Consider the following 10,573-nt stretch of genomic DNA (forward strand, 5'->3'; position numbering starts at 1 on the left):
TTAAGTTAGTACAACATGACCTAATTCTTTTGAATCTGTTTTCCCCCCACTATCTAATCATGTTAAAATCCCATTGGCTAAAGTTATCAAATTAGGCATAAGGTTTTCTTACACCATTTAAGGAAGTTGAAGATGATGGGCAATCATTACATACCAAGAACCAATTGCCGATTGAGATCTATTGCACTATATAATTATCGAAAAAAAAAAATGTCTCGGACGTATTAGACTCATGTCTCACTAACATGTGAATCCCACTTGTGTGATGAGTCTCATACGTCTATCTGACACAGGAGATACTCTCTCGCAATTATCACATCGATTAATAATAAGATGAAAAGGTAAAAAGTTCAAAAGTTACAAAAGAAAAATACCATTTAACTTTAACATGAAAAATGTTCATTCACCTCCTAAACTTAAGCTAGTGGACATAACAATCGTTAAACTTTTATTTCGACCAATTTGCTTCATAAACTTTATCACTATTAAATCAACACCTCCGTTAATATCCGTTAAAATCACAAACGAAATGCTCACATGCATCTCACGTGAACTTCAAAAATACCAAATTAGCAAGGGGCTGAACCAGTTGAGAGGAGAGAGAAACCAAGGGTTCCTTCAGTTGAGACTTAGGGTCCGTTTGGATTGAGCTTATTGTTGCTGAAACTGAAAACTGAAAACTGAAAACTGAAAACACTGTAGCAAAATAATTTTTAAATGTGTAAATAGTACCGTGGAACCCATTTTTAATATTTTTTAGTGCATGAACAGTGTCAGCACAGTATATGAACAGTATATTTACTGTTCATAACAGTAAATTTTGTCCCCCCCAGAGTCAACAATTGCGGGCCAAAAAAAAAAAAAAAAAAAAAAAATGGAGAAAACGTAAACTCACCAAAACGTGGACGCAAACGCGGAGCGCAAACACGGCCTTAAGAAGAGAGATGATCTAACAAGAAGAATCATCATCGCCGACCGCCTCGCCGTCAAAAAGACATCGTTGTTATCGTCGTCGTATAGCCGCTGGTATGCCTTTTTATTTTTCGCACTCTATTTTCCAATCCTCCATGATCTGCTAGAAAGGGAGACAACGCAAGTGCATTTATTCTGGTTTTGGTGGCGATTTACTATAATTTTCCCCAATGGGTGATTTGTTCACATTTTTTTGTTGGGATTTGGTTGATTTCGGTCCTGGTGGTTGACTTCTCTTGCTAGCTATATACTGGGTTTTTGTTAAAGATCTTGTGCTTCCCATATGTTCGTCAATATTGCTCTGCAAAATAGTGAAAGAACGCGCCGCCACCACCGACGGTGGTTGCGGAGATTGAAAGATAAAGAACAAACAACCAATCAATCGTGTGAGTGAGAGAGAGATAGTAAATCAACCGCTCCAAATTTTCCCAGGTAATCCATCTTTTTCTTCTCTTAAAGCTCAATGAGCTTTTCTTTGCTCTGTTATTGCTGTCAAACTTTATGGAGCTTCTTTTTCATCTTCTTTATATATCTTCACTTTTGCTTTATGAATTTTAATTCTGGGTTTGTAATCTTCCTTCATAAAAGACCCAACTTTTGTTTCTTTGTTAGCATTGAATAAGAGCAAGCAAAAAAAAAATAAAAAAGTGAACTTTCTACTTAGAAAAAAGTGTATCTTTTGGGGGGCTATGAGTTGTGTAGCCTTCAATGTCTAAATTCATCTGTTTAAAGCAATGCTACGGTATCATGATCATCATCCATTATATTCTTAAGGCAATGACAACCATTCATGACTTTTTCAATCAAATAATTGTTGGAATGTGAAAATTTTAATTCCGAAATGAAACATGAATGTAACAAATATGTTTTTTGTGGCTAAAGTAATTGTTGTTCAAGATGTCAGATTAGCCTATGTTGATTTATCCGAGCTATAGGGTGCATTTTGAATGTGTTTCTGCAGATTTTTATTTGATTCTACTATAGATGTGCACAAATATACATTAGATGATATGTTGGTATATATGTTTGATGGTTGAAGCCTAGGGAGTTCTATAAGGTCTCATCACCGGGTAACTTTAATATGGTCTTTCATGATAATCGTAGAGGTCATTTACATTTCTTGTGGTATAATTTGGGCAAGGACCATTTTCTTATGCTAATTATTAATTATATGATTATATCCATATTTGAAGTGAGTTCCTTAGGGGAGTGAGATTAACATGATGTTTACCTTACCATGTTGTCAGCTCCTTAAATGGTTGGTTTATTGTTCCAGAACATGATACGATCTTGATTTCAAAACAAAAGGGAAAATGTAAAATTTTAAGATTAATATAATTTATAATATGAACCTGTTGTAATATTTTTTGTGTAAATTGGCAAATATTTAGTTACTTCTCTAACTTAAGAACATAATTGTTCTTTTTATATTCTTGATTGTGTGTTAAATTGAAAAAATTCACTTCTATTCTATTTGTCTGTAAAAAGTATAGGGACACAATTTTTTTTTTTTTTGCAATTTTTTCACAATTGTCAATGTGGATTGTTGTGATTGCTGCACGATAAAAGTGGTGTTGGAACTCATCTCTTCTTATGATAGGGCCTCGGGTCAACAGATTAATGTAGGAAAAACAGAGCTATTTTTAGCAAAAATACCAATTGTGAGATCTAAGGCCAAATACAAAACGTGGTGGGGGTACAAGCTATTAGGAAACACGAGAAGTACTTGAATCTCCCCTCACTCATTGGGAGGGCTAAACTTCAAACTTTTGAAGGTATAAAGGAGAGAGTGTGGAGGAAGATTCAAGGGTGGAAGGAGAAATAGTCGTCTAAGGCGGGAAAGGGTATTAATAAAAGTTTTTTCCCAAGCATTTCCCACATAAGCAATGAGTGTGGTTAAACTTCCAACAACGTTTTGTAAGGAGCTCAGGATAATGTTGAACCGGTTTTATTGGGGCACAAATGGAGGAGGAAAATTTGATGGAAGAAGTGGGAAAAGTTGTGTAAAAACAAATAAGGAGGGTTTGGTTTTCAGGATCTTGAAGCTTGTACCATCGCATTGCCTGCAAAACACGGGTGGAGGCTAATGCATGAGTAAGATTCTTTGGCTTTTGCTCTTCTCAAAGCAAAATACTGTCCACATTTCTCCTTTATGGAAGCTATGTGGAAGTCCAATGCATCATTCACATGGAAGGGTATATTAGAGGCGCAGAGTGTGATAGAGAAAGGAAGTAGATGGCGTATAGGCTGTGGGGAAAATGTTAAGGTTTGGGGTGGTAGATGGCTTCCCACACCTAGTACTTTAAAAGTATTGAGATCAATGCCTTTGAGGATGGAAGATTTACGGGTAAGCTATTTTTATAAAACAATGATAATAGGTGTTGGGATCATGATAGATTGGATAATTTGCTGGGGGAGAGGGATAAGGAGGTCATTCTTAAAATCCTTTTAGTTCAAACTCACAAGGGATAGAAGAATTTCAATTTGGGCAGTTACAAGCAGTGGGTAAAGATACAGTTGAACAGTTCATTATGTGCCCTGGATGATATGGAAGTCAAGGAAGAGTTGGGTGTTTGAACAAATAAGTAAGCCTCTGAGTTCTAAAACCTGTGAAGCAATTATGCACACCTGCAAGAATATAAAGATAGTGTGTTTAAGAGGTGTGAGACCTGAACCTTCACAATGCAACACAATTGATCAGAGTTGGAAGCTGCCAAGAGCACCGTTGTATAAAGTTAACTTTGATGGTGCAATTTTTAGATAGCAAGAGTATCTGGAGTTGGGGTACTGGTGTGGGATGAAAAAGGGATGCTCATAGCTGCTTTAAGCCATAAGGGTCCAGCAATTACAGAGGATCTAGAAGCAGAAATTACAGCAGCAGTGCAGGCAATAAAATTTGCCCATGAGATTGGGCCACGCAACATTATTCTAGAACGAGCCTCTCTGAGTGTGGTGGAAAGGCTTCTGGCTCATGAGGAAGACAGTTCATGGTGGGGAAATTTAGTACAAGAGGCGAAGATGGGGCTAATGCAGTTCCGAACCTGGGAGGTAAGCCACACCAGAAATGAGGCCAACAATGCAGCTTATATTCTTGCTAGACATGCACAGGGAATCGATAATTGTGAAGCTTGGTTAGAGGATGTACCTTATTTCCTTTCTAAACAACTGCAATGTGGTGTAATGCAGATGAATATTTAATTTGATATTGAAGATTCAGTTTTCATAATAATAATAAATAATAAAAAAATGTTGCTAGTAGTGGGCCCATGTGAAAGTGGTGTTGCTCCAATCACAACCTGTCACCTTAGCAAGTCATAAATAATATATATATATATTTTTTTTTTCGATAAGTAGCAAGTCATAAATAATGTTGTGAAAATAGTTGTCCTTAGCATTGCTCATTTAGTTAAGCATTTTTTTTTCTTCTAATTCATAGGAAATTGAATGCTGGGAAGAATACATAACTCTTTAAACTTTTTTTCCCCTGATAATCAGCTGTTTAGACTTTAGATTATAGCAAACCTGAGACAATGCTCAGTTCTTAGTTGGAAAAGGTTAATTCTGATATTTGCTTTTGTAGTCTTCTTTCTTAGCTTAGGTTCTGTCCATGGATTTGCATGTTTGGTTTTTTGCCTGCTAGGTTTTTCAATGTACTTTGTCAATGGATTTCTCCTACTGCTATTTTGTATTACTCATTTTTATCACCTTTACTGAGAAAAGGGAACACTTTCTGATTTTAGGTTTACAAGAAATGACATGTATTTTCATTTATTATGAAACTTTGCAGACTGAAAGGAATTACTATAATATTTACTTCAACTTATACTTTGTTGAGCAGCCACTCTTGATATGAATATTTTGAAGCAGCTTGTGCCCACCAAACATCACTTCAGTGGTTTAACCAAGCATTGTAGAGGTAATGTAAATCCAATATATGAGTTCAGATACCCTTTTAAATTCATTGATTTTTTTTTTTTTTTTTTTAAATTTTAAAAATGGCATCTAAATGACATAAGTGTTTTGTTCACTTGAATGCCACTTAAAACTGCTAAACTGTGATAACCAAAAGCAGATCTCAGGGCTTACTGTGGTATATAAGACATAAGAATTAGTATATGTGATGTTTTGAGTACAGAAAACCTAAGCCTTTTTGGGTAAAGTTATCTAAAGCCAGTTTCTGTGTACTTGTTTTCATCTTCTCTTCAGCACTGCGTTCTTCCTACCTCCATTCATCCACAGATGCCTCAGTTGAAGTTCATTCTCCAGAGCAGGAGGTAGTGATTGCTTTGGGAAGCAATGTGGGAGACAGACTAGATAATTTTAATAACGCCTTGGAGTTGATGAACAAATCAGGCATAAATATTACAAGACATGCTTGTTTGTATGAAACAGCTCCAGCATATGTGACTGATCAGCCTAGCTTTCTCAATTCTGCGGTCAGAGCCGTTACTAAACTCGGCCCACATGAATTACTGGGAGTGCTCAAGCAAATTGAAAAAGACATGGGTCGTTCCAGTGGTATAAGGTATGGTCCAAGGCCAATTGACTTGGATATATTGTTTTATGGAAAGTTCAAGGTCCACTCTGATATTCTTACCATACCCCATGAAAGAATTTGGGAGAGACCATTTGTAATGGCCCCTCTAATGGATTTATTGGGTTCATCTGCTGATTGTGATACAGTTACTTGTTGGCATTCCTTTTCACTGCTATCTGGTGGACTTCTAGAGTTTTGGGAGAAAATGGGTGGTGAATCCCTTATTGGAAAGGAAGGCATGAAAAGGGTTTTACCCATTAAAAGTGGTTTATGGGACTGGTCACAGAGAACCTCTGTCATGGGTATCCTTAATGTGACCCCAGATAGTTTTAGTGATGGAGGAAAGTTTGTCTCTGTGGAGGCTGCAGTTACTCAGGCCCGCTTGATGATTTCTGAAGGGGCTGATATGATTGATATTGGTGCTCAATCTACACGGCCAATGGCCTCTAGGATATCTGCTGAAGAAGAATTAGATAGACTAATGCCTGTTTTAGAAGCTGTTGCAGGGATGCCGGAGGCAGAGGGAAAGCTCATATCAGTGGATACTTTCTATTCAGAAGTTGCTTCTGAAGCAGTTAGCAAAGGGGCTCATCTTGTAAACGATATATCTGCTGGGCAATTAGATTCTAACATGCTTAGGGTGGTTGCTGGCCTTAGGGTTCCATATATTGCAATGCACATGAGAGGGGAACCACATACAATGCAAAATAGCGAAAACTTGCAGTATGATGATGTTTGTAAGCAGATAGCGTCTGAAATATACTCAAGGGTTAAGGATGCAGAATTATCAGGTATCCCAGCTTGGAGGGTAATTATTGACCCTGGAATTGGATTCTCAAAGAAAACTGAACATAATTTGGACATCCTAGTGGGATTACCAAACATCCGTGCCGAGATTGCAAGGAAAAGTTTTGGTGTCTCTCATGCTCCCATGCTGATTGGACCCTCCAGAAAGAAATTTTTAGGTCACATTTGCTCTCGAATTGCTGCAGATGAGAGAGATCCTGCCACTATTGCTTGTGTCACTGCCGGTGTTTTGGGTGGAGCAAATATTGTACGAGTACATAATGTAAGAGACAATGCAGACTCTGTGAAGGTTTGTGATGCAATGCTGAAACAGAGGAGCACCAAAAATCTCTCTTGATGTTTGCTTTGTAACGTGACGTTTATTTAGTTAACGCAGTGTTGTCAGCTTACAAAAGTGCATGGCATTAACCAGATTCTTTGTTTTTTTTTTTTTTTTTTTTTTTTTTTTAAGTCGCCAACCATGTACTCAGAAATTTTGTTGTATTAATATTTTTCCTTCAATAACCTATTGGATTTAGCTATCTTCTCATTGGTTTGTCAATCAGCTCCAACTTGAAGGCACTATGAATGTACAAACGGCCATGGTATATGGCTGTTTTTATTTCTGTTTAAAGCCAGAAAGAGAAAGAACATAAATTAGGGCATGAGACGAAAGATGAGCATCAATAGAATTGAATGAAGAAAGAAGTTTGCCTAGCTAGCTCTTCAAGTATGGGAAATAGAACTTGATACTCCATTGATGTGTATGAACATCTCGGAAGAGAGCATATTTTGATGTTCCATAATCACATAGTTTCCTATTAAGCCATGCAACTTACATCCTTCTGCCAATTCTTACAAGTAAATTACAGGAGGCTAACAAACTTGGTCCAATCTGATTGTCAATCAGCATTTAAGAGATTAGCACCGTTATTCAGTTCTCAGTTTTCTGCGCCAATGACAGTGAAAGCTAGCCATATAAAGATTGAATGTAAAACCGAAAATAAGAATGCATATAGCCAACGTGTGAACATAAAATCAAGATCATGGACAACTGCCACTAGCCATGAAGCAGGAAGTGGTTATGAAATCAAAGCAATCAAACCATTCCACAAGTCTTATCAGAGAGGCAAATGCTCATACAAAAATAAAAACTATTCATTTCCAATGCAAAGTTCTACACTGAGAGTTGTGACAGGTTACAGAGATTTGATTAGAAAAACAATTAGGATTTTAAGAGAAATGATAATGAAAGCATTTCCCTTTCCCTCATCAAGTGCTCACTTTGGTTAGCTTAGAAGAACTAATCTTTCTGTTTCAAAACCTCAGCTTCAGCCCTTGCCATGGGATCATCCTTCATCTCTTCATCATCCTTTTCCCCTTCTCGATCTTGGGCCATTTTCTTTCGATGCAACTCCTCTGCAGCCTCCATTGCAGCCCGATTCTCTGCCTGAATTCGCTGCATTTCCTCTTCTTGCTGCTGCCTTTCGAACCATGTGTCGGCATCCGCCCAAACTACAAAAGATTGAAGCAAATACAGAAAAGATTATAGCAAAAACAGAATTAATATGACAAGTTTCCTTATTTTGAATGAGAAATTTGAACTATTTGTTTAAGCTATAAAGAAATAAGGAGCAACAAATATTAGCCAAAAGGTGGTTCCCGCACAACCTCCAACCCATTATATGTGAAGATTTAGATAACTACCCATGTGTATTTTAATAGGTATAGTTCTGTAAATGTTATACTTTATGTTATGAATTAATTTCAACCATGTTGCCTTACAGTGGTGTATATCCAAAAGCGCTAAACTCTTGGATACACAACACAAGTTTTAAACCTCTTTAACTCACACTCATTTTCCAATGTGAGATTAACCTCTCCCCATGTGTTAAAAAATACTTAGTATTCTCAAAAAAAAAATTCAACCATGTTGCCTTGGAAGCTGTAACGTAAGCCACATGGTCGTGCACTTGTGCTGCATTGACAAATAAGTCAAGATGGTAGAATTTTAACTAGCAAACCTAAAACATAAAACCTAAGTCACGCAGTTGAATTTAATTAGAGAACCTAATTCATAACACTACAGTTTTGTACCCAGATTTTGCACTTTTAATTGCAAACTTATTTTTCAGGGTAAATTTAACTAGGGGAATCTAAGATACACAACTGGGACCAAAATATAACACTCCTAAGAAATCGTATATAAATTTTGCACAACTTTTAATTACATAAACTAAAATTGCTCACATGATTAAAAACATTCATTCATGGACATTTGAAATTTCTTACCCCAATAATCCACATGGTTGTGTTGCATTGACCATCAAGTCACTCCATTAAACTTAATTTGGAGGACATGGGACAAACCCTGAACCTCAGACATGGCACAGCACATAGAATGACTTTACCATTGGACTATCACTTAAATTGAACCCCAGCTAAAAAAAAACTACTATTAAAGAGCTAATGTGATTAGAAGCATCCAGTGATAGATATTTAAAATCACAGGTAGGATCAGATTCTTAGAAGTGTAACTTAGATTCTCCAATTAAAATCAATTTTAGAAATTGTAACTATACACAAAGAGATGCATTTGCCAATCTGCCAAAAAGTCTCACAGTCGCTTGTAACTCAACCGGCACCTCCTTATACCTCCAACAGATACGTTCACAGTTCGAATCCCCCCTCACCCATTGTAACTATCAAATTCATCAACAACAAAAACACCCAAGTAACTGTAACTAAGTTTTGCACTTGCTTCGAATCACAAACATGATTTGGAGGAAAATTCTTACCCCAACAAATATAGGCACTAAATCCTAGAAACCCAGAACCCCAAAACTTGAAAAGATCATAACTTTGTAACAAGACTAGCATATCAACAAATTAAAAACCACAAATAAACAATGCCCAATTCACAAAACGAGACGAGAACAATAAATAAATAAAAAGTAGTAAAATATAGAGAGAAGCAATAATTCAAAAGTGGGCAAAAGGGTAAAGAAACATACTGGGCTGTGCGGCCCAACCCTGCTCGCCACCCTTGATGCGTTCAGGGAGGGCGTAGTTGACAGTGAGGACACGGCCATAGAGCTCAGCACCATCCATGTTGTCCATGGCGGAGGTGGCGTCTTCTTTCTCTAAGAAAGTGACGAATCCGAACGAGCGGTGCTTCTGAGTGGCTTGGTCCAGAGGGGTCTTCACGTCTTTTATGTCTCCGAATGGTATGAACGCAGCGTGGAGTATTGACTCGTTTACTTCCTCTGCTAGTCCTCCCACGTATAGCGTTGTCTTCTGTACTGGTTGTGTTGCTTGTACTTGTTGCGCCATTGTTTTTTTTTTGTTTTACCTCTGAACTCTGAATTCTAAGCTGAAGTACCTTCTTTTCCTTTGGTTGTCTTTTTCACAAACAGGTGGTGGGTTGTGCGTATTTATACTTATGTTACTGCCACATTATATATAATGGGCTTTTGGAGGGCATGTTGTTGTTGTTGTTGTTTTGGTGTTGGGTCTTAGATGGATGGGTGGCCCATGCTGTGTTAAAACTCTTTCTTTCTTTTTTCTTTTGGTCCCGATCGGATAATTATAACTTACAACAATAGGAAATGAGTGATATGAATACTGAAAGTTTCCGTTGGTTTTTTTTTTTTTTTTTGGGTAAACTAAAAGTTTCCGTTGTTAATACTAGAGGTGTTAATTGAATTATGAGGCCTTCAACAGCCTATATTGTGTTAAACATTTGAGATCTCTCTCTTAAATTAGATTTTAAATCATATTGTGTTAAAATTCTTTCTTTCTTTATTTCTTTCTTGGTTCCCGATCAGATAGTTACAACTTACAACGATAGAAAATGAATGATATAAATGTTGAACGTTTTCATTGTTGACATTAGGAGGTGTTAGTTGAGTTAAAAAGTTCTTGATGGCCTATATTATGTTAAACATTTGAGATCTCTCTCTCTCTCAAATTAGATTTTAAATCATATATTTTAGGAGAAATTTAGATTTACAATTTTTAAAAATTGCAAATTATACTTTGAAGTTTATGACTGGTACAAATATAAATCTAATAGTTTCATTAGTTTCATATTTAACCCTATATTTTTAAAATCATTTTTTTTATAGATACAATAAGATTTAAAATCTTTGACGTCGGCTATATAATGATTGTTTTTTTTTTTTTACTATCAAGTCAAGATATCATTTTTTTTTTTTTTTTGGTGTATGTGGGATTTGAACCCAATATCTTATTCAACAACAAAAAACTTTACCAATT

General features: G+C 36.5%; 2 protein-coding genes across 4 annotated transcripts; one reads left to right on the forward strand and one right to left on the reverse strand.

Moving 5' to 3' along the window:
* Positions 1 to 524: 524 nt before the first annotated feature.
* On the forward strand, positions 525 to 6,845 carry LOC126719048 (folate synthesis bifunctional protein, mitochondrial). 3 transcript variants are annotated; one of them, XM_050421593.1, is made up of 5 exons: positions 526 to 634; positions 938 to 1,026; positions 1,285 to 1,404; positions 4,811 to 4,888; positions 5,179 to 6,845. In XM_050421593.1, the coding sequence occupies exons 4-5, from the start codon at positions 4,822 to 4,824 to the stop codon at positions 6,651 to 6,653; spliced, it is 1,542 nt and encodes a 513-aa protein (XP_050277550.1). In that variant the 5' UTR covers positions 526 to 634; positions 938 to 1,026; positions 1,285 to 1,404; positions 4,811 to 4,821; the 3' UTR covers positions 6,654 to 6,845. The 3 variants fall into 3 exon arrangements, with proteins under 3 accessions (XP_050277551.1, XP_050277550.1, XP_050277549.1); XM_050421594.1 differs by having other exon boundaries at positions 525 to 634; positions 938 to 1,404; positions 4,760 to 4,888; XM_050421592.1 differs by having other exon boundaries at positions 938 to 1,404.
* Positions 6,846 to 7,432: 587 nt separating this feature from the next.
* Positions 7,433 to 9,818, reverse strand: LOC126719049 (uncharacterized). Its single transcript, XM_050421595.1, has 2 exons — positions 9,310 to 9,818; positions 7,433 to 7,810 (listed from the first exon to the last, which is right to left on the reverse strand). Exons 1-2 carry the CDS (start codon positions 9,626 to 9,628, stop codon positions 7,599 to 7,601), a joined length of 531 nt encoding a protein of 176 aa, XP_050277552.1. The 5' UTR covers positions 9,629 to 9,818; the 3' UTR covers positions 7,433 to 7,598.
* Positions 9,819 to 10,573: the final 755 nt, after the last annotated feature.

Source organism: Quercus robur, chromosome 3, assembly GCF_932294415.1.
Source record: "Quercus robur chromosome 3, dhQueRobu3.1, whole genome shotgun sequence".
NCBI lineage: Eukaryota > Viridiplantae > Streptophyta > Magnoliopsida > Fagales > Fagaceae > Quercus > Quercus robur.

What these genes read in the sequence shown, in the direction of transcription:
- LOC126719048 (XM_050421594.1), top strand. Translation starts at nt 4,822, where the DNA reads ATGAATATTTTGAAGCAGCTTGTGCCCACCAAACATCACTTCAGTGGT. An exon ending in TTTAACCAAGCATTGTAGAG is followed by an intron (nt 4,889 to 5,178) that starts GTAATGTAAATC and finishes TCTTCTCTTCAG; the next exon opens with CACTGCGTTCTTCCTACCTC.
- LOC126719049 (XM_050421595.1), bottom strand. Translation starts at nt 9,628, where the DNA reads ATGGCGCAACAAGTACAAGCAACACAACCAGTACAGAAGACAACGCTA. An exon ending in GGGTTGGGCCGCACAGCCCA is followed by an intron (nt 7,811 to 9,309) that starts GTATGTTTCTTT and finishes AATCTTTTGTAG; the next exon opens with TTTGGGCGGATGCCGACACA.